The sequence below is a fragment of the Mandrillus leucophaeus genome, unplaced genomic scaffold (genome assembly GCF_000951045.1).
Source record: "Mandrillus leucophaeus isolate KB7577 unplaced genomic scaffold, Mleu.le_1.0 Scaffold738, whole genome shotgun sequence".
Classification (NCBI taxonomy): domain Eukaryota; kingdom Metazoa; phylum Chordata; class Mammalia; order Primates; family Cercopithecidae; genus Mandrillus; species Mandrillus leucophaeus.
Window position 1 is genome coordinate 949,483 of NW_012108008.1, and position 23,499 is coordinate 972,981.

At 36.4% G+C, this 23,499-nt stretch overlaps 1 protein-coding gene across 2 annotated transcripts in view; it reads left to right on the forward strand.

Moving 5' to 3' along the window:
- SENP6 (SUMO1/sentrin specific peptidase 6) overlaps positions 1–23,499 on the forward strand; it is a 113,310-nt gene that overhangs the window by 59,470 nt on the left and 30,341 nt on the right. For both annotated transcript variants that reach the window (XM_011965834.1, XM_011965835.1), the window contains 8 exons: positions 2,377–2,674; positions 5,337–5,566; positions 9,566–9,736; positions 14,453–14,486; positions 14,874–15,068; positions 16,033–16,259; positions 17,560–17,669; positions 17,807–17,923. In XM_011965834.1, coding sequence (XP_011821224.1) covers positions 2,377–2,674; positions 5,337–5,566; positions 9,566–9,736; positions 14,453–14,486; positions 14,874–15,068; positions 16,033–16,259; positions 17,560–17,669; positions 17,807–17,923 — 1,382 coding nt within the window. The remainder of the gene's footprint in view (positions 1–2,376; positions 2,675–5,336; positions 5,567–9,565; positions 9,737–14,452; positions 14,487–14,873; positions 15,069–16,032; positions 16,260–17,559; positions 17,670–17,806; positions 17,924–23,499) is intronic.

The following is a 23,499-nucleotide window of genomic DNA, read 5'->3' on the forward strand; positions in this document are numbered from 1 at the left end:
CTTGAACTCCTGACCTCAGGTGATCCACCCACCTCAGCCTCCCAAAGTGCTGGGATTACAGGCTGAGCCACTGTGCCCGGCCATTATCTTGTATTTCTGTCTCAGCCCTAGAGTCATTCATTTCTCCGAGGAGCCATGCATACAAGGAAAAGGAAATATCTTCTCCTTTAAGTGGAAGGAACATGTTTGGACACTAGTTATGTTCATTCATGTGGGCATTATTGTTTCTCGGCCTTCTCAGTGGACAAAGCTAAGAAATACATGTGTGTGTATTAATATTTAATCCATATTAGAATCCATGAGTTCACACAATAACTCTAATTCCAGTCCAACACCACTGACTTTAATTTTTCCCATGTTTCATGTTTGTAACCCCCTTCTCCAGAAGTGATTAACTTGACTCCCATCATCCCCAGTGTATTTACCTGTTAGCTTAGTTTTTCTTTATGTGGTAATGTCCTGCCATGCCAACCTAAGTTTGGCTCAGACCATACTGATATCACCTACTGATTAGCCTAGATAAAGGAGGAGGAAAGCTCCTCCTTAGATACAATATCTTTCGTCCAGTGGACATGCCCACTGAAAACCTCAGTTTGTTTGTTTGTTTTTAAAGTTCAGGGGTACACATACAGGATGTGCAGGTTTGTTACATAGGTAAACGTGCTGTGGTGGTTGCTGCACAGATCATCCCATCACCTAGGTATTAAACACAACAGTAATTACTTTTTAATAAAAGTCTTCCTTCTTTTACTCTATTCCTATGCCAGTTGTTCTAGTTTTCTTCTTAGTGGAGATAAAGAATTATAGCCAGCCTCTATGTAATCTTTAATTCCTAGACAAAGTTAGTGGTTTTTCTTTCCACGTATAGTCTCTGAAATTCTACAGTATGTACCACTTGTAAGAAAACAAGATCTGTGGGCCAGGTGCGGTGGCTCACGCCTGTAATCCCAGCACTTTGGGAGGCCGAGGCAGGTGGATCACCTGAGGTCAGGAGTTTGAAACCAGTCTGGCCAATATGGTGAAGTCCTGTCTCTACTAAAAATACAAAAATTAGCTGAGCGTGGTGGTGGGCACTTGTAGTCCCAGCTACTTGGGAGGCTGAGGCGGGAGAATCTGTTGAACCCTGAAGGCAGAGGTTGCAGTAAGCCGAGATCGTGCCATTACACTCCAGCCTGGGCAACAAGAGCAAATCTCTTTCTCTAAATAAATAAATAAATAAGTAAATAAATGAAAAAGAAAACAAGGTCTGTGAATTTAATGGGATTAACATCTTTAGGATATTTAATAAAAATGACATAGTCTCAAAGACAGACTTATTAAGTGCAGTTGGTTATTTATAGGTAGTCTTGCAGATACTATGTGATATGTAGTTTGGAATTATTTAATTTTGTAAAAAGCCTTCCACTTCTGACCAAAGCAGGGAATGAGATTTTAATCAGTTTTTCTTTTTCTTGAATTTTTTTTATTTGGAGAGATTGGATGTTGCTATGTTGCCCAGGCTGGTCTCGAACTCTTGACCCTAACCAGTCCTACTGCCTCAGCCTCCCAATGTGTTGGGATTACAGACCTGAGCCACAATGTCCAGGCTTAGTCAGTTTTTGTTTTCCAAAAGAAATTACACTTAACATAAAATGTTTGTGAAAATGTATTACTTTACAGTATTCTCTACTAAAACTGAGCAGTATTAAGATTCTAGTTTTTAGAGAATTAGGTTGATAAAATGTTAATCTCTAGTTTTTATCATGAAAGTTTTTTTTATCTTACTCAGTGTAGTGTATCTACATTTTGTTCCTAATTCTCACAGAGTTCCAAGATACATATTTCTTAGCTGATAGAAGGCGTATGGTAATAGCTCAACATACTTCCTTTCATATTTTAATCTTGGGGATTTTAATAGTAGGAATGTGTTTTTTCTGTTTTAGTGTCAATTTTATGAGAGGAAATAGCACTTTTCCATGGAGTTCTTTTCATTTAGATATGCCCTCTTTACCTTTATTGTAGACACTAATGTAATGGAGCCAGTCAGTACTCAGCTTGATCGTATCCTCAGATTCTTGGTGACAGTTAATTTATATATAGCTGACTGCTAGACTGGATAGTCTTGAAAATTTCTTCCAGCATTTTGATATTAAATCCCAACTAACATGACTTATTTAGGATCTCATGGTAGCCATGATGGTAATGATGGGGAAGAGAGGGACTTAATTTTGAGACTTTGAGGGGATTCCTTAATGATGCAATAAAATGCCAAAATCTTTTATTTCTTTTATTCTTTTGGAACTTAAAGTTTCTGAACACCGTGAATGTTGTCCAAAATGTGGAAAAGAAAAAGAAAATCAGACCAAATGCCAAAGTTATGGTGTTCTTTTTTCTAAGGATTTGCAAAGAAATTGCAGACAAGCTATTACTTTGAATGAGTCTGCTGGACCATTATTAAGAACGTCAATTCATCAGAATTCTGGAGGACAGAAGTCACAAAACACAGGATTAACAACCAAGAAGTTTTATGGCAACAGTATGGAAAAGATTCCAATTGATATTATTGTGAATTGTGATGAGAGTAAACACACTTATTTACAGACTAATGGAAAAGTCATTTTACCTGGGGCAAAAATACCCAAAATCACAAACTTGAAAGAAAGGAAAACAAGTTTGTCAGACCTAAATGATCCAAGTAAGTATTTTACTCCCTTTAATATTGCTTATATCAATCCAATATTTTTCAGATATATTTTTACAACCAGTCTCTCCAACCCCATATGTATTTTTAATGTAAGTGTGAGCTTAAAACTAATCTTGTTCTCATCCTGTCCATCTTAAATAGTTTAAAAAAAAAAAAAAACAAACACAGAACTTGACCCTAGTCTTAGATGAATTGCTAGTTAAAACCAGCATTCGGACTTTGGCCAGGTTAATTTAATCTTTCTGATCTGTAAATGTGTATATCTCCTGCTGATAGTGAATTTTTTTCTGGGGTGGGGGGGGAGCTAAAATAACATAAAATACACGTAGCCCAATAAAATATTTGACATACAATATCCTTACCACATTTGTTCTTAAATCTGCATCATGTCTTTTTATTCTTGTGTGTATGCATATGGCATGCAGTTCTTGTTTATAATAAATAGCAAAAGATTAGAAATTATTGGGGATTGGTTGACTAGAGTATACAGCGATAAAGGAGTGAAAGATCTGATAAACTATATAGAGTAATTTCCAAGATCCTTAATTAAGTGAGTAATGCAAGCTACCGATAAGAGTGTATACTGTGGAGAATGAGCATAATTTCTTTTAAAAAATAGAAACTGGGCATAGTGGTGTCCCAGCCACTCAGGAGACTGAGATGAGAGAATTGCTTGAGTCCAGGAGTTGAAGCGTAGCCAGGGCAGTATAGCAAGACCCTGTTGTGAAAAAAAAATATTAATAATTGTAAATAGAACACTAGGCTCTCCTTTTAATATATACTTGTGCCGTTTTTCATTAAAAATACAGTTCATGGGCCTTTTTAAAAAATCTGTATACATGTGTACACGTACATCTGTATGTATATATACATCTATATATGTCAGGTACTGTGCTAAGCATTTTACATACCATTTGTTCCTTGCAACAATTCTGTGAAATAGATACCCTTACTGTCCTTAATTCTACGGAGAAGAGAAATTGAGCCAAATAACCAGTAAGTGGCAAAACCCCACCTCCCAAATGCTATATATGTAAATCTGTTTAGATTGTCTAATCTGGCCTGTTAGGTTTTCTGCTAATGAAAGACCAGTGTTGAAAGAGAAACCATGCTCAGTATTTGTTCCTGAGACTGGCCAGTAAAATTAGTAAGACAGGTAGAGAAATGCTGAGATGATGCTTCTCTGGGACATGTACATTACTCAGTAAAAATTAAGCATTTATGTTTGAAATACTAATAAAGAAAAATTCCTCTTTCAAGTTCATGCATTCTTCAACATATGACTTTTGAATGCTTTTTCTGTGTCAGGCTATTTTAGGCCTGAGGATATAGTAGTGAACAAGACAATGTCCCTGCTGTCTTATAGTTTATGTGTAGCAGGGGGAAACAGATAAGCAAGTGAACATCTGCAACAAAGAACAACAGAAAATTTAAATCAGTTAATTTGACTGTGAGTGTGCTTACTTTATTGGGTTATCAAAGTGATCTGTAAACTAAAACTTGGTGGCCAGAATGCATAATATTGAGGGAAGTAGAATTCAGGCAGGAGCAAGCTTGTGGTGTTTGAGGGACAGAAATACTGACTAGTGTGCCTGGAGGATAAAGAAACAAGAAACAGAATATTATGAGAAAATTGGACAGATAGGCAGGGGCCAGATTATGTAAATTTATAAACCATAGCAAGGAGTTTGTATTTGACTCAAATACAAAATGAGTGGCTTTCCGGAATTAAGATACAGAGATAGATTCGCTAAGATTCAGTAATGAGTACAAGGTATAAGAGCAAATTACCATTGTAGTGTCTTTTCTTGCTCACGTCCATTTATCATCAGCAAGACTTACTGAACATTAGGTACTGGTCCAGATTTTTCCGAGGACCAGTTAAGATTTTAGTAACTTCCTGTGTGAGATAAAATTACTTGGCTATGGCCGGGCGCGGTGGCTCAAGCCTATAATCCCAGCACTTTGGGAAGCTGAGGCGGGTGGATCACCTGAGGTCGCAAGTTCGAGACCAGCCTCGCCAACATGGTGAAACCTCATCTCTACTAAAAATACAAAAATTAGCTGGGTGTGGTGGTGCACACCTGTAATCCCAGCTACTCTGGAGGCTGAGGCAGGAGAATCACTTGAACCCAGAAGGCAGAGGTTGCAGTGAGCCAAGATTGCACCACTGTACTCCAGCCTGGGTGACAGAATGAGATTCCATCTCAAAAAAAAAAAAAAAAAAAAACTTGACTACATGGAGTTTCACACATATTTACAATGCGTGCTATTTTGCGAACAAGTTGTATGCAAATTATTTTTTACACCTTAAATTTTTTGGGACTCTGAAATGGACCTACCATTCTTCTTGTAACTTGCTGATATTGCTATTTGGGTGAGTGATGATGAGTTGTAAAATCAAATTTTATATTTGTATAATTTTTTTAAAAGATGCCAAGTCTTAATGCTTTCTTCAGATTTAACTTTTTATCAGATAGAATGGATTGTATCTTCATTCATTTTTATTAACCTTAGATCTGGAGGAGGTCCAAAGCAAATTCAGTGTATTTTCCGTTTTGGTAATTTATTTGACTTTTTAATGGACAGAAATGAAATATAAAATTATGACTGTAGTTTTAATATAAATTATAAATTATTAAAATACTTTCAGTCATTTTGTCCAGTGATGATGATGATGACAACGACAGAACTAACAGAAGAGAGAGCATATCTCCTCAGCCTGCTGATTCAGCATGTTCTTCCCCTGCACCATCCACTGGAAAAGTAGAAGCAGCACTAAATGAAAATACTTGCAGAGTAGAGCGTGAACTACGAAGCATTCCAGAAGACTCAGAGTTAAGTACAGTTACGTTGCCAAGAAAAGCAAGAATGAAAGACCAGGTGCTTTTCACATTTGTTGACATTTGTTCAGATTAATGCCTCCATTTTGGGGTGTAAACTTTTTTTAGAAGGCAGTTTGGTAGCGCCAGGAGAAAACGATGGATTATTCATTAAGTGGGGCTTAAATACTACGTGGGAGATTATTTGAAAGAACATTCAGCCATATACAAAAATAAGTTTCAATTAAACTTAAGGCTTAAAGTTTAAAAAATTCAACAAGAAAACACAGTATTAACCTTACAATAAAATGTCAGTATGTACAAAGATTTCTTATAAAATCTAGCAGAGGAGAGAAGTCATTTTAACAGGGATATATTTTACTGTAATAGTATGTTTCATTATGTTATGTTTTATATTTTACTATAAAAGTTTCAAAAAGTTCACATGGAAAAAGGTAATATAGATGATGTCAATAGACAAACAATATCTAGAACAACTATTTGTAATGCGGATGACATAATATTTTAATGTCTGTAATAGACTAAGAACTCTTAAAATTTACAAGATAAAAATAAAGTGAACAAAGGATAAGAATGGACAAAAATAGAAAATTCATGCAGTAAACTACCACATGAAAAGTGCAAATTAAGGAAAATGAAATACAACTGTATTCAATGGACTTTAAAAATTGTTACAAAATCAGTTAATATTATGCTGTTGTCAAGAATCCAAGGGAAAGGATACTTTCCTAGTCTGCTGATGGAAAAGAAAGTTACTATGGTCTTTTGGGAAAGAAATGTAAAAATGACCGTTAAAAAATTTTTAATGTGTACTATTTGACCAAATAATTAACTCCTTAGACTCCATCTTCCCCAGTACATAAGACTTTATATGCAGACATGATTATTGGCAAACAAAGTCATTGCCTGTTAATATGGATATAGCTGAAGAAGTTATGGTATATCCATATGATGCAGCCATTGAAAATAAAAATTAGAACTTATATCAGTGACTTTTAGGATATCTGCATGATATTGTTAAGTGAGAATACCAAATTAAGGAAATAAGTGTACATTACTTTAGTAAGAACATTTTTGTAAAATGATAAAACTTGTATGTTAAATTGTTTGTGTGTGTGTTTATACATGTCAGTGTGTTCATAGGAGTACAGATAAAAATATGGGAACATATATACTTGGTTGTTAAGATGGGAACCTTAAAAAATGAGAAACAACAAAAGTAATCATAAGGATAATAGAAAAATATATGGATTTATTTATTTACTTACTTATTTAAAGGGGGGATCTTGCTCTATCACCCAGGCTGGGATTACAGGTGCAAGCTACTGTACCCGGCTGGATTAATATTTTTATATAATCTTACAGAATGCCTTTCCAACATGGTAGCACAAGCAAAAATAGCAAATGAAAAGATGAATATATCTGATTAAATGAAAAGTAGAACAGTGTAGCAAAACACTCTAAACACAATTTGATAGATGAATGGAAATGGAAAAATAGTAAGCTATGTGACAAAGTGTGAAGTAGTCCTTAATATATTTTTAATTTTTTAAAAATCAAGAAATAGAGGCAAACCATAGGGAAATAAGGAAAGGAAATGAATAGAATTCAAAAAAACATAGTAATCAAAGTAGTGAAAATGAAATTAAAATACCTTTTGTGAACTTCAGATTGCTGAAAATTTTAAAACTATGATATTGTCTCATCTTGATCAGTGTTTGGAGAAGTGGAATGTTGAGTGTACAAGTTGATTTAACTGTTGAGGACAGTTTGGCAGTAATTCTAAATGTGTACCACAATTGACTGGACTGCAAAAATGCTCTTTGAAGAATAGTTTGCTATCGCAAGAGATTGGAAAGAACGTAGATGTCCAGCATATGAGTTCAGTTAAATTAATGATGAATTTCCATGTAATGGAATGTTTAGATGAGCAGTTTTCAGACTGACACACTGAATCGTAAGGATACCTCAGTGTGTACTGTCTTCGATGATGCTCCGTGGAGGGGGTGGAACATTCAAATTCTAGACTAAATCCTTTACTGTAGATTCAACTGGAGCAGCTCTTACCTGTTTTATTAGTGAGCTAAATAACCTCTCATTTGAAGATGTAACTCTACAGCTAAAAACAAAACAAAACACTTTTAAACCTCTCTAACAGATTTCTTTAATAATAAGGGAAAATAGACCGGATGCGGTGGCTCACGCCTGTAATCCCAGCACTTTGGGAGGCCAAGGTGGACAGATTCCCTGAGGTCAGGAGTTCGAGACCAGTCTGGCCAACATGATGAAACCCTGTCTCTACTAAAAGTACAAAAACATTAGCCAGGCGTGTGCCTATAATCCCAGCTACGTGGGAGGCTGAGGCAGGAGAATTGCTTGAACCCCCTAGGGAGATGGAGGTTGCAGTGAGCCGAGATCATGTCACTGCACTCTAGCCTGTGCAACAGAGTGAGACTCCATCTCAAAAAATAGTAACAGTAATGGAGAATATTAACGATAAATCTGTTAATAAGCCTGAAAAAGCAGTTCACAAAATCATGTATGTATGATTTTATATCATATATACGATCATATTTTGTTTAAAATACATATTTTTTCCTGTGACATATATCATAGAAATACCTTTAGAAGGATAATGGGAATGGTGGACATTCTTTTCCCTTATTTTCTGTCAAGATATTGTTTTATTCTTGTGATGATAATAAAGATACTAATATAATTACTTTTAATTAAAATTATATACCTATATAAAGTGTTTATGATTAATTTCTATTTGGAAGTGACTGGAATCATAATTTAACAGATGAAATAGTTTAAAATATGTAAATATATAAGGAAGGGTTGTTTCGTAATGCAGATAACCATTCCCCTAAATTGCTTGCTTTCTAAATAATTGCTGATTTAATTCAAGTATCATTGCCACTATAACTAGCAGCATTTTACTGTGCATGAAGTACTCTGCTAAACTGCTTTTTATGCATTAACTCAGTTGAGTAGATACTCTTACTCTGTATATTTTAGAGTTTAGGGAACCAAAACTTACGTAAGTTATTAAGTTTTACAAGATCAGTTTTTGTTGTTGTTGTTGTTGTTGTTGCTGCTTTTGAGAAGGAGTTTCGATCTTGTCGCCCAGACTGGAGTGCAGTGGCGTGTTTTTGGCTCACTGCAACCTCCACCTCCCAGTTAAGCAATTCTCCTGCCTCAGCCTCCTGAGTGGCCAGGATTACAGTCACCTGCCACCACACCCGGCTAATTTTTTGTATTTTTAGTAGAGACGAGGTTTCACTGTGTTGGCCAGGCTAGTATCGAACTCCTGACCTCAGGTGATCTGCCCATCTCGGCCTCCCAAAGTGCTGGGAGTACAGGCGTGAGCCACCGTGCCCGTCCAAAATCAGATCTTTAAAAGGTGGTGTTGGCCGGGCGCAGTGGCTACGCCTGTACTCCCAGCACTTTGGGAGGCTGAGGTGGGCGGATGACGAGGTCAGGAGATTGAGACCATCCTGACTGACACGGTGAAACCCCGTCTCTACTAAAAATGCAAAAAAAAATTAGCCGGGTGTGGTGGCGGGCGCCAGTAGTCCAAGCTACTTGGGAGGCTGAGGCAGGAGAATGGTGTGAACCCAGGAGGCAGAGCTTGCATTGAGTGGAGATCACGCCACTGTACTCCAGCCTGAGTGACAAAGCGAGACTCCATCTCAAAAATAAATAAATAAATATAAAATAAAATAAAATAAAATAAAATAAAATAAAAGGTGGTGTGGCTGTTTGAATCCAGGCAGTCTGATTCCCAGAGTACTATTCTTGACTGCCATGCTATTACTCAGATTTATATTACAACTAAAGTGTAGCTAAATAAGATACAGGTATTTACTGTTATATAAAAACCATGAATTTTAATTTTATCTAACACTGTTGAAGGGAAATCCATTTTATGTTGTGATATTTACGTTTCTTTTATTGGGTCTTTGCATATGTTTATACTTAGCTTGCAGCTTTGTTTCAGTAAATTATTAAGTGAAAATTTTCTTTTCCTTTTTAGTTTGGCAATTCTATTATCAACACACCTCTAAAACGTCGTAAAGTGTTTTCTCCAGAAACTTTAGTTGATCGTTTAGCTTTAAGCTGCCAAAGTTCCTTTGACAGTGTCATTTTAAACTGTCGAAGTATACGAGTAGGAACACTCTTCCGGCTGTTAATAGAGCCTGTAATTGTAAGTACATTCTTAAGTTTTTTCCTATACCAATTTTAACATTAAAAATTCCATTGCTAAAGCTAATATATAATATTTTAAATTTGTAAATTAAAATATTTAATAGAATATCAAAATTAGTTCAAGATTTCACGTTGCTTTAAGAGTATATACATAGTAGCTCCTCACCATTAAAATGAGTTAGAAAACCTTCCAATATGTTACTGATTTAGTATCATGCCAGCTAAGTGCATGAAAAGACTATATTAAAGAACTGTAGTGAGTGAATGAAGATTCCAGAAGCTTTGGGATCTGCTGGAAAATGTATTACAGCATCAAGACTCCTAGAAATAGATTATTGTACTATAATGGCTGCCCAAAAGGCATTGTGCATTGTACTAGTTCGTTGTCCACAATACCCAAAGGACTTCGTGTACTTTATCTTACTCATCATACCTGTGTACTTACTATTCTGCCACCAATCCAAGTTTTTATTTTCTGTTTGAAATTTTAATATAATCTCCTTAACTAGTCTTCTTAGTCATCATTTTTCTCTCTAATGTATTCTAAACATTGTTGCTAGATTAATTGTACAGCACTGTATGCATTCTGTAAGCCTTTATTTTATAATGTCTTAACTTGGTGTCCCTATGTGTTTCCAACTCTTCTTTCAAACTAATATTGTCCTTTTTACATAATTGTCCTAACATTGTCCTTTTTACATAAAGCACTTGTCTTTAAGAGAATTTATTGCCGGGCATGATGTCTCACACCTGTAATCCCAGCACTTTGGGAGGCCAAGGCGGCTGGATCACGAGGTCAGGGGTTTGAGACCAGCCTGGCTAATATGCTGAAACCCCATCTCTACTAAAAATACAAAAATTAGCTGGGCATGGTGGCGTGTGCCTGTAGTCCCAGCTGCTCGGGAGGCTGAGGCAGGAGAATCGCTTGAACCTGGGAGGCGGAGGTTGCAGTGAGCTGAGATTGCACCACTGCACTCCAGCCTGGGTGACAGATTGAGCCTCTGTCTCCAAAAAAAAAAAAAAGGAAGAGAGAGAGAAATAATTATATCACAGTAGGAAAGTTGTAAGGTGTTTTATTATTTAATGTAATGAATAATAACTGTTTCTTTTCTGGTAAAAGTTCTTCATGATTCTAGAATACAGTATGATCAAAAGAAAAAAAATTATTTGTAGGAGAAAATGAAATGTGAACCTGATTTCTTAGCAGAGCACAGCTCTATGCAAATCCAGCAAATTTTTCTTTTCCATCAAAAACCTTAAGCTTCTCACAATTTACAAACTAAAAGTTTCAGAAGTACCCTGGAGATTCAAAGCCAATTATATATAAATTATCTACCCTTTATTGCCCAATAATATTGTAACATATGTCAGTGTTTTTAGGGATTTATGAAATTTGTATTTTGTTACAGCCCTCATACTGCAGACTGTCTTTCCTGGTTTCTGTCCATTAACAAAAATGTCACTCTGTGTCACTTTGTACCTCAAAAATTTTCAGGAGTGCCCTGTAACTTTTACGGTTTTCTCCCACATTAGCACTGTTATTTATAACTCTTCAGTGTGACGAGTAAGGTTTTGCTGGTGATTTAGACATTTAATTAGAAAGTTACATATTTAGTCTTAAAGCTGTTTATGAAGAACCATATTAAAATTTGGGTGAATTTTTTCTAATAGGTTATATTTGCTACAGTGAAGAAAAACTTTGTAAATTTAGTTAAAAAAATAAAAGGCAGTATATGTAATGTAAAATTGTCAGTTTAAAAATTATAATGCTAAATGAAATATTCCAGCCAAAAAATATAATGTGGAAATTTGCAGTGTAGTATTAGCCTTACTTGTAGCATGAGATTTTTCGCAAAGGGCGTTCTGCATTGAAGAATAATTAGTAGGTCTGTATCTTCTTCAGATAGTATAAATAAAAAGATGATTTGATATTTTCTTCTTCTTCTTGAATATAACCTCCTTATGTTTTGTAGTGAAATGATTTATCTGCCAAGTTATGATTAATCTGAGAAACAGGTTTTAAATGTTTTACTATATTCAGTGTTTTATAAAATTCTACACTTGTTTATTATTAGATAATTTAATCATTTTAATTCACTGGTGATATAATTGGCATTATTATTATTATTTTGAGACAGAGTCTCACTCTGTCGCCCAGGCTAGAGTGCAGTGGCGCCATCTCGGCTCACGGCAAGCTCTGTCTCCCGGGTTCATGCCATTCTCCTGCCTCAGCCTCCTGAGTAGCTGGGACTACAGGCGCCAACCACCATGCCCGGCTAATTTTTTGTAGTTTTAGTAGAGACGGGGTTTCACTGTGTTAGTCTCGATCTCCTGACCTCGTGATCCGCCTGCCTCGGCCTCCCAAAGTGCTGGGATTACAGGTGTGAGCCACTGCACCCGGCCAAGTGGCATTATTTAGAAGTGTCTATTTTATTTAAAAGCAAGTGCTTTTTTAAGGAAGTAAGATGGCATATATTATTAGGAATACCACATATGCGCAAATACAAAGTAATCCCTCATTTTTCAAATGAGAATATATAAAATCAAGGTTTTCATTCAGTTTAAATTTAGAAACTTTCACAATGTAGATGAAATAGACCAATGTCCACTTTTGTTTTGTTTTGTTTTGTTTTTTGAAACTGAGTCTCACTGTTTTGGCCCAGGCTGGAGTGCAGTGGTGCAATCTCGGCTCACTGCAGCCTCCACTTCTTGAGTTCCAGCAATTCTCCTACCCCAGCCTCTCAAGTAGCTGAGATTACAGGTGCCTGCCACCATGCCTGGCTAATTTTTGTATTTTTAGTAGAGATGGGGTTTCATTGTCTTGGCCAGGCTGGTGTTGAACTCCTGACCTCAGGTGATCTACCCACCTTGGCCTCCCAAAGTGCTGGGATTACAGGTGTGAGCCACCGCACCCAGCCCGGTGTCTACTTATAATATTAATATTTATGTGTGATTTACTTACATATTTCTAAATGACAAGTATTTAGATATAACTTCCTTCAATTCCTTTATCTTATGCAACAATTTTATTTAAATGTATATGTCAGCCAGGTGTGGTGGCTGTAATCCCAGCACTTTGGGAGGCTGAGGCAGGTGGATCACTTGAGGTCAGGAATTTGAGACCAGCCTAGTCAACATGGTAAAACCCCATCTCTACTAAGACTACAGAAATTAGCGGGGTGTGGTGGCGTGCACTGTAACGCCAGCGACTAGGGAGGCTGAGGCAGGAGAATCACTTGAACCCAGGAGGTGGAGGTTGCAGTGAGCCAAGATTGTGCCACTGCGTTCCAGCTTGGGTGACAGAGCGAGACTCATTCTCAGATAAATAAATGAATGAGTGAATGCTTTATGTCGTCATTATTGACACTTTTTGAATCAGCTAACATTTTTCCAAAACATACAATGTCAACATCCATGTATGCTAGAACGTTTCGCAAGCTACAGTACTTTTTTTTTTTTTTTTTTAGTGATGAGGTCTCTCTTTTCCCCAGTTCAGTGCTGCAGTCATAGCTAACTGTAACCTTGAACTCCTAGGCACAGGCAGTCCTTCCACCTCAGGCCCCAAGTAGTTGGGACTATAGGCACATGCCATCTATACCCGGCTACATTTTTCTTTTTTTGAGATGATGTCTCACTATTTTTGCCCAGGGTGGAGTGCAGTGGCACAATCTTGGCTCATTGCAACCTCTGCCTCCCGGGTTCAAGCGATTCTCTTGCCTCAGCCTCCTGAGTAGCCGGGATTACAGGCATGCATTACCATGCCTGGCTAATTTTTTATACTTTTAGTAGGGACGGGATTTCACCACGTTATGTTGGCCAGGCTGATCTCAAACTCCTGGGCTCAAGCGATCCTCCCAAAATGCTGGGATAACAGTTAAAAGCCACCATTCCCTGCCGGTACCCGTGCTTAATGTCCCCAAATAATGTATTACTTCCCAGAGAAACCAGTTAACATACTCCTTTCAAATGCAATCTTTAGAGAGTATGTTTAGTGACATTCTAGACTTTGCAATTAATTATTGTAGTAATTGCTAAATTTATTTTATATTTCCTTTCTCTTTTTACATTATAAAAATCTTCACACTGAAAAGTTGAAAGAATTTTGCAGTGAACTTTATATAACTCCCAGCTAAGTTCTACTATTAGCATTTTATTGTATTTGCTTTCCGTATATCTATTCATCCCTGTATGTATTCGTTTGTCTTGTGTTTTAATGCATTTCAAAATACTTGCCTCTTTTTTTGAACCTGTTAACTTCTCTAAAATAATTAATTCAGGCTGTAGTAGGCTGAATGTGTCTTTTCCACATTGAAATAATTAGTTAGAAAATACCATTTTGTAACCACCAGTAATAAATAATTCAGGCAAGGACCATCAATAGATGCAAAAACCATTGAGTGAATGTCAAACCCCCATGACGTGCAGTTTACCTATATAACAAACCTACACAGGTACCCCTGAACCTAAAATAAAAGTTAAAAAAAAAAAGAAAAGAAAGAGTGATGGAAGGGATGTGGCAAGATGTTAACAGTTTAACAGTTAGTGAATTTAGGTAAGGAATATTTAGGTGTTCATTATAATGTTATACCAACCTCTCTGTGGGATTTTAAGAGATAAACGAGTAATATAGGAAACATTCTAAGTACTTGAATAGAAAAGTGAAACCTGCCTTCTTTGTAAGTCTAGAGCAATACTAATTCATCTTCTTTTTTAGTTTTGTTTAGATTTTATCAAGATACAGCTAGACGGTAAGCTATTTTATGTTTTTTTACTCACTAAAGCTTTCTTCACACCAAAGCACTTTACAGGAATAAAAGATTTAAAAATATTCATAGAATTTATTAAGATGGTTAGTTGTTACATATATCCTTATCAAAGGGCATATATCTTGGTGTAAATTTCATTCAGAAACATCACAGAGCCTAACTTTTTAGAAACTCCTTTTCATTTGTAAAAAATAAAAAAGCTTCTTTAAAGCAGTTATAAAGATTTTTTTTATTACCCACAAGAGTAATGATGTGCAGAGCATAATAAATATGTACTTACATTTAAACTTGTATTTCCTCACAATTTCCCCCATTCATGATATTACCCTCTTAAAAGTTATTTTTCCATTTCTATTTGTTTTCCTCCAGAACCAGACCGTGATCCTGTAGAGATTATTTTAAATACCTCTGATCTAACTAAATGTGAATGGTGTAATGTCCGAAAATTACCCGTAGTGTTTCTTCAGGCAATTCCAGCAGTTTATCAAAAGCTGAGCATGCAACTGCAAATGAATAAGGAGGATAAAGTTTGGAATGATTGTAAAGGAATAAATAAATTAACAAGTAAGTTGTGTAAAACAGATTATAATAGGTAATTATAATAGATATTGTATTTACAATAGCTGTTGAATAGCAAAATGTGAGTACACTTTGACAGATGCCTTAGATGTATATTATCTACAATTCTCACAGCTACCTTGTGAAATAGATATTACTTCCTCCATTTTACAGATAAGGAAAAACAGAAAGTGGAAGGGCTGAAGATAAAACCCAGACTTACTCATTTAGAAAGTTTCTAAGTAGATTAAAACCCAAAAGATCTGCACTCTTAACTAACACTGTAATCTGAGTAAACTAAAATTTTTTAACTGATAGGAATATTAAATGTAAATCAGCCATATAAATCTGGAAATCTTGAAACTTGGCCTGAATAGGAAGTTATTAAGTTCATAAAATGGGCCTTAAGTCTTTATAATACATAGATATGGTTCTCCAGGTTTTTTTCCTTCACGTTTAACACTTAAAGCATGGCTTGACTGCTTAGAAGATAAACACTTTTCAGCAGTAATTGCTACTTCAGCTTAATTATGAAAAAGTGTTAGCTACCAGTGAATCTGCAAGAGTTGGCACATTAGTGAAAAGATGTTTTGCAGTTAGATTCTCTTGAGATACTATCAGTTCACGTGGCAATTTTCTATTTGTGTTTGACAAAAATGTTAACTATTATATCTTTATAGATTTAGATTTATTAGATGAAGTAAATTAGTTACATCCGTGAATAGATTTGTTCTTGAACTGTTATTAGAGTAATGTATTCTGGTTCCTTCCTTCTAATAACTTAAGCGAACTTTGCATGTAACACGCACTGGTCTTTCCAGTGATTGTTGTGTATCCACTGTATGTCAGACATTGTTGCGGACCTTTTTACTGGGATTTCTGATTATCTTCCCGGAAAGAATTAATAATTACTCCTTTAAAAGTATCTATTTACTTTTGTTTTTTTAGACTTATATTTGTTTCTTTTCAGATCTGGAAGAACAATATATAATTTTAATTTTTCAAAATGGCCTTGATCCTCAGGCAAATATGGTATTTGAAAGTATCATTAATGAAATTGGTATAAAGAATAACATTTCCAGTTTTTTTGCGAAAATTCCCTTTGAAGAAGCTAATGGCAGACTTGTTGCCTGTACACGAACCTATGAAGAGAACATCAAAGGAAGTTGTGGGCAAAAGGAAAACAAAATTAAAACTGTAATTATGTTTTTTAATTTTAAAAATATCCTTAAATTATGGGTAGTTTTAAAGGAAAATATGTTTTATTTTAATACTGTTCCTTTCAGTGTTAAATATTTTTAATTCTATTTCAGAATTACTTGCTTTTATGTGTGATTTGTAAACTACCTTGTGTCAAAACAGTGGTGAGTGGGTGACAAATAGTACTCGGTACAGGTCTCAGAAGCATTTTTGGTTCCTCCATATTCTATCCTAATCTTTACTTTTCATCATCATTTTTTCTGTCATCCTTTTTTCTTTATACCCTACTTCCAACATATATATGCACACACCACTACTTTCAAATGGATTGGTTACGCTGTGTCTTAGGTTTGAAGAAATTGTGGTCCATGGTGTACATTTGTATGTAACATAGGCATATATGAGAAATGAAGAATACATGCTATTTGATCTTTATTGTCAAAACATGTATCTAATACTAGAATAACTACTCATATAGCTAGGTAACTCTGAAGCCACCTGAAGCAAAGGTCACAATACTACTATAACACATAGTATAATGGTAAATAATACAAACATAATTTTAAAACTCTTAAGTTTATTTCCTATTACAGCAACTTAGCTTTGCTGACCTAATTTATTGGGAACAGATCTCTCAAACTGCCTGCAAACTTGGAAATATGGCTATCCGCAGCACAATCTTGGTGATAGTTGAGCAAGGACTCCCCAAAAAACTATAAATATAGTTAGTGGGTTGAGAAAAGGACGGGAAATGGTTCTCTTTCTTTTGCATAGTTGGCATGGGAGACAGTGCCAACGGAAGAAAAGAGCAGCATAATGCAACTGGGATGGACTCAAACTTCAATGGAAGATTCTTTCCTGTAAGGAACCCATTTCACTTAGCTTTATGGAGGGCTGAAACTCATTCGACTGTGTTCCCTGAGCCTCTGCCCCTGCATCTTATAGATTGCCTAGCCATTGAACTAAGAGGCAAAAACCACTTTGGTTTTTTAGAAAGGTTCTTTGAATGTTACCAGCATTATCTGATTTAATGTAAATAGTAGAGATCTTAGAGAAGTAAGATACTGAAAAATTACTGTTACATAAGTTGGGAGAGTGTCACTATCTAGAAGCTACAGATAAAAAGAAAGTGGCCCCTAGTTTTGCCTGTTTCTTATTTTTAATTGTTAAATATCATGCATACTTTTTAGTTCCATATTTTTAATCCATTTGCATTGAAAAACATTCTTGCCTTGTGCTTACCCTTTTTATTGAAACTTTTCCTAATTGACTGTAAATTGCTAATTTCCTTTACCAGGTATCATTTGAATCTAAAATACAGCTTAGAAGCAAACAAGAATTTCAGTTTTTTGATGAAGAAGAAGAAACTGGAGAAAACCACACCATCTTCATTGGCCCAGTAGAAAAGTGAGAGAATTCTTTTATATTTGCAATGATCTTAAATGTCTTTCTCTGTTTTATTACATTTCAGTTGTGTATACATTTCAGTTGTGTATACATATATATAGATTTGTTTATTTGCTTGCCTTCTAATTTTGTTACAGGTTGATAGTATATCCACCACCTCCAGCTAAGGGAGGCATCTCCGTTACTAATGAGGACCTACACTGTCTAAATGAAGGAGAATTTTTAAATGATGTTATTATAGACTTTTATTTGAAGTAAGTTAATTTTCCACTGATCTTTTATTAAATCTTTAACATTCCGTCATATCGTATGTCTGTTTTCCAGAGTCAGGCTTTTTGAGTTTTAAATTCCATCTCTACCACTTACTGTGTGACATTTGGGGAGTTATTTAATCTGTTTCTATCTTTGCACATTTTAAAAATGAGAATTCTGTCTAAAGAGTTGTGAAAATTGGGCCAGGGAGTTGACTTATGCCTATAATCCTGACACTTTGAGAGGTCAAGGTGGGAGGATCGCTTGAGCCCAAGAGTTCAGGACCAGCCTGGGAAACAAAGTGAGACTCTGTCTCCACAAAAAACTTAAAAATTAGCCAGGCGTATACCTGTAATCCCAGCCACTTGGGAGGCTCAGGCAGGAAGATTACCTGAGCCCGGGAGTTCGAAGTTGCAGTGAGTCATGGTGGTGCCACTGTACTCTAGCCTGGTCAACAAAGCAAAACCCTACCCCCACACCCACCTCCCAAAAACAGGAGTTGTGAGAATTAAATGAGATAGTACATATGAAGTAGTAGGAAAAATGCCTAGTACAGTGTTAGAAGTTTATGGTCTTGTAGGAAGCACAAATACGAAATTAAAGCAATGATAGAAGCATTAACATGGTGCAGACCTAGCAGTTGAGAGAATGCTTCATTATCTTTGGAGGTTGGGAGATATGAGGGACCAGGAAGCTTTCCTGGAAGAGCTTACATTATGACTCAATATACGTTATGACCCAACATACACATGTATACACCTATGTGTAGTGTCTTTATACATGTATCAATTTGTATGTTTTCACTGGTTTGTGATATAAAATGGACATGTATATGAAATAAAACAGAACTTAGCATCAGTATGCATAGTTCTCTGTAATATTTTCTAGTTTCTTATACTGTGTTTCGTTAAACAAAACAAAACTTTCAAAAATTGATGCTGGAATCTGCTGAATTGATTTTATAGCCTGTTGGTGGTTGCAGCTCAGTTTGGTGGGAAAACACATGTTGTTATAAAGAGCAAAGTTTTGATCACCGAAATGATGCCATTGAATTTCTGTAAGACCATTTTGACAGGCATGACACTGTGGAAGTCTAGATGAGAGGTGATTTAAGGAAACAAGACAATTTAAGAAGCCTAATTAAGATATTTTAGTTAAAATGATGGGACGTTTTATGAGGTAGAATTGTTTAGTGTATAGAATTAGTACTCCAGGACTAATTAAGTGGATATTAAGGAGGAGAGAAAAGGGTGCCAGGTAGCTCCTCGTTTTCTGGCTCAAAAGACCTGCTAAATGATGTTGACACTAAAACAGTGAATGCAGAAGCAGAACAGGCTTGGATGAGGAGGGGATAAGTTCCCTTTTAGATATCTGTGATATAACAAAAGGACAGTGCCAATCAGCAGTTTAGCAAATGGTTTTAGAGTTTGGTTGAGTTCTGACCAACAGAGATGGTAAGATGTTGTTTAATTGTGAGAATGAATGAAATTGCTTAGGTAGGGATGTAGAATGAGAAAAAGAGTATAAGGACAGATCGATCCTGGAGATTAAATTTGAAGAGATAGACCGAGAATAAAAAGGCTCCCATGAATAATTTCCAAAGCTGTTCAAGAAGTAAGAAGAGAAATTGAAGGGAAGTGAGAGCTTTAAAGGAGATTATATTCAGTGTTAACAATATAGCGGAGATCAGGGCAGATAAGGGCTAAGTATAATTTTGAGTTCACAATGACCCCAAGGTAATTAAGGTCAACTATGCAGCCTGGACTTGCATCCCAGTCCCAGGGGTAGCAAGTTACCCCTGAACTCCATTGGAGATGGTATCAGTGGAGGCCTATTGGAGACCTCCCACCCCATCCATCAGTAACAGGGAGCCCTCTGGTATCAGTGGAGGTCTAGTAGAGAACATGTACTTTTAGTCCCACCTCACAATAATGAGGTAACACCCTACTACCCATTGGAGTGTGGTGCTAGAGGAAGTCTGCTAAAACACAAGAATTATATTGCTCTACGTAGTTGCCAGCAAAAACAAAAACCATAATACTCAAAATGTCTAGATTTCGAAATGAAAATAATTTGCCTTACCCAGAATCAGGAAGATCTCAAACTGAATGAGAAAAGAAAGTCAATAGATATTAACACCACCAAGACACAAATGTCAGAATTATTTGACAAAGATTTTAAAGCATCCGATACAGTTGGGGTTTGTGTCCTGACCCAAATCTCATGTCCATTTGTAATCCCCACTGTTGGAAGAGGGGCCTTGTGGGAGGTGATTGGATTCTGGGGGCAGATTTCCCCCTTGCTATCCTTGTTATAGTGAGTAAGTTCTCACAAGTTCTGGTTGTTTATAAAAGTGTGTAGCACCTCCCCCTTTGCTCTCTCTTACTCCTGCTCTGGCCGTGTAAGATGTACCTCCTTCCTCTTCACCTTCCCTCATGATTCCAAGTTTCCTGAGGCCTCCACAGCCATACTTCCTGTACAGCCTGTGGATCTGTGAGTCAATTAAACCTCTTTTCTTTATAAATTATCCAGTCTCAGGTAGTTCTTGTTGTTGTTGTTGTTGTTGTTTATTTTATTTTTTTTTTTGGAGATGGAGTCTCGCTCTGTCACCCAGTCTGCAGTGCAGTGGCGTGATCTCGGCACACTGCAGCCTTTGCCTTCTGCATTCAAACAGTCCTTCCACCTCAACCTCTTGAGTAGCTGGGACTACAGGCACTCACTACCACACCCAGCTAATTTCAGGTAGTTCTTTAGAGCAATGAGAGAACGGACTGATACAGCATCCATCATAAAAATGTTTTAATGAACATGATGACAACTTGTGAAACAAATGAAAACTCAAAACAATATAAAGAAGAGAGAAATGGATGGGTCTGTAATCCTAGCAGTTTGGGAGGTCATGGTGAGAGGATCACTTGAGGCCAGGAGTTTGAGACCAGCCTGGGTAACATAGCAAAATCCTCATCTGTACAAAAAAACAAAAATGTAAAAAGGAAGAAACATAATGGAAATTTTAGAACTAAAAATACAAAACTGAAATAATGACTTCAGGGGCTGGGCTCAATAGCGGAATGGAAAAGACAGAGGAAGGAATCAATGAACTGTCTACAAGACATGTCAAGGTAATGATATTAAATAGGTTGAAAGAAAAAGGATGGAAAAGATACACCATACAAACATTAAACAAAAGAAAGCAGAATCTGATAAACTTCTGAGGAAAGAAAATTACCAGGGATCAAGAAGGATATTTTATAATGATAAAAAAGTGATCCACCAAGAAAACATACTAATCCTATGTACTAAACAACAGAGTTATAAAATGTGTGAAGCAAAAACTGATAGACCTGAAAGGAGAAACAGACAAATCCACAAATAAACTTGGAGATGTTAGTACCCCTCTCTCAACAATTGGTAGAATAACTAGAAAGAAAATCAACAAGGATATAGAAGAACTCGACAACACCATCAACCAGCAGGATCTACTCAACATCAGGATTATATTCTTTTTTTTTTTAATTACACTTTAAGTTCTAGAGTACATGTGCACAATGTACAGGTTTGATACATAGATACATAGGTATACATGTGCCATGTTGGTGTGCTGCACCCATCAACTCATCATTTACATTAGGTATTTCTCCTAATGCTATCCCTCCCCCAGCCCTCCACCCCGCAACAGGCCCCGGTGTGTGATGTTCCTCGCCCTGTGTCTAAGTGAACTCATTGTTCAGTTCCCATCTATGAGTGAGAAAATGCTGTGTTTGGTTTTCTGTCCTTGTGATAGTTTGCTGAGAATGATGGTTACCAGCTTTATCCATGTCCCTGCAAAGGACATGAACTCATCCTTTTTATGGCTGCAACTATGCATGGTGTATTGTATTCCATGTTGTATATGTGCCACATTTTCTTAATCCAGTCTATCATTGATGGACATTTGGGTTGGTTCCAACTCTTTGCTATTGTGAGTAGTGCCACAATAAACATACGTGTGCATATGTCTTTATAGTAGCATGATTTATAATCCTTTGGGTATATACCGAGTAATGGGATTGCTGGGTCAAATGGTATTTCTAGTTCTAGATCCTTGAGGAATCGCCACACTGTCTTTCACAATGGTTGAACGAATTTACAGTCCCACCAACAGTGTAAAAGCGTTCCTATTTCTCCACATCCTCTCCATCATCTGTTGCTTCCTGACTTTTTAAAGATTGCCATTCTAACTGGCGTGAGATGATATCTGATTGTGGTTTTGGTTTGCATTTCTCTGATGATCAGTGATGATGAGCATTTTCTCATGCGCCTGTTGGCTGTATAGATGTCTTCTGTAGAGAAGTGTCTTCATATCCTTTGGCCACTTTTTCATGGGGTTGTTTTTTTCTTGTAAATTTGTTTGAGTTATTTGTAGATTCTGGATATTAGCCCTTTGTCATATGGGTAGATTGCAAAAATTTTCTGTAGGTTGCCTGTTCACTCTGATGATAGTTTCTTTTGCTGTGTGGAAGGTCTTTAGTTTAATTAGATCTGACTTGTGTATTTTGGCCATGTGGAAGCTCTTTAGTTTAATTAGATCCCATTTGTCTGTTTTGGCTTTTGTTGCCATTGTTTTTGGTGTTTTAGTCATGAAGTCCTTGCCCATGCCTATGTCCTGAATGGTATTGTCTAGGTTTTCTTTTAGGGTTTTTATGGTTTTAAGTCTAACATTTAAGTCTTTAATGCATCTTGAATTAATTTTTGTATAAGGTGTAAGGAAGGGATACAGTTTCAGCTTTCTACATATATAGCTAGCCAAGTTTCCCAGCACCATTTATTAAATAGGGAATCCTTTCCCCACTTCTTGTTTTTGTCAGGTTTGTTAAAGATCAGATGGTTGTAGATGTGTAATGTTATTTCTGAGACCTCTGTTCTGTTCCATTGGTCTATATCTCTGTTTTGGTGCCAGTACCATGCTGATTTGGTTACTGTAGCTTTGTAGTATAGTTTGAAGTCAAGTAGCGTGATGCCTCCAGCTTTGTTGTTTTTGCTTAGGATTGTGTTGGCAATGCAGGCTGTTTTTTGGTTCCATATGAACTTTAAAGTAGTTTTTTCCAATTCTGTGAAGAAAGTCATTGGTAGCTTGATGGGGATGGCATTGAATCTATAAATTACTTTGGGCAATATGACCATTTTCCCGATATTGATTCTTCCTATCCATGAGAATGGAATATTCTTCCATTTGTTTGTGTCCTCTTTTATTTCGTCAAGCAGTGGTTTGTAGTTCTCCTTGAAGAGGTCCTTCACATCCCTTGTAAGTTGGATTCCTAGGTATTTTATTCTCTTTGTAGGAACCGTGAGTGGGAGTTCACTCATGGTTTGGCTCTCTGTTTATCTGTTAATGGTGTGTAGGAATGCTTGTGATTTTTGCACATTGATTTTGTATCCTGAGACTTTGCTGAAGTCGCTTGTCAGCATAAGGAGATTTTTGGGCTGAGACGATGGGGTTTTCTAAATACACAATCATGTCATCTGCAAAGAGGGACAATTTGACTTCCCCATTTCCCAATTGAATACCCTTTATTTCTTTCACTTGCCTGATTGCCCT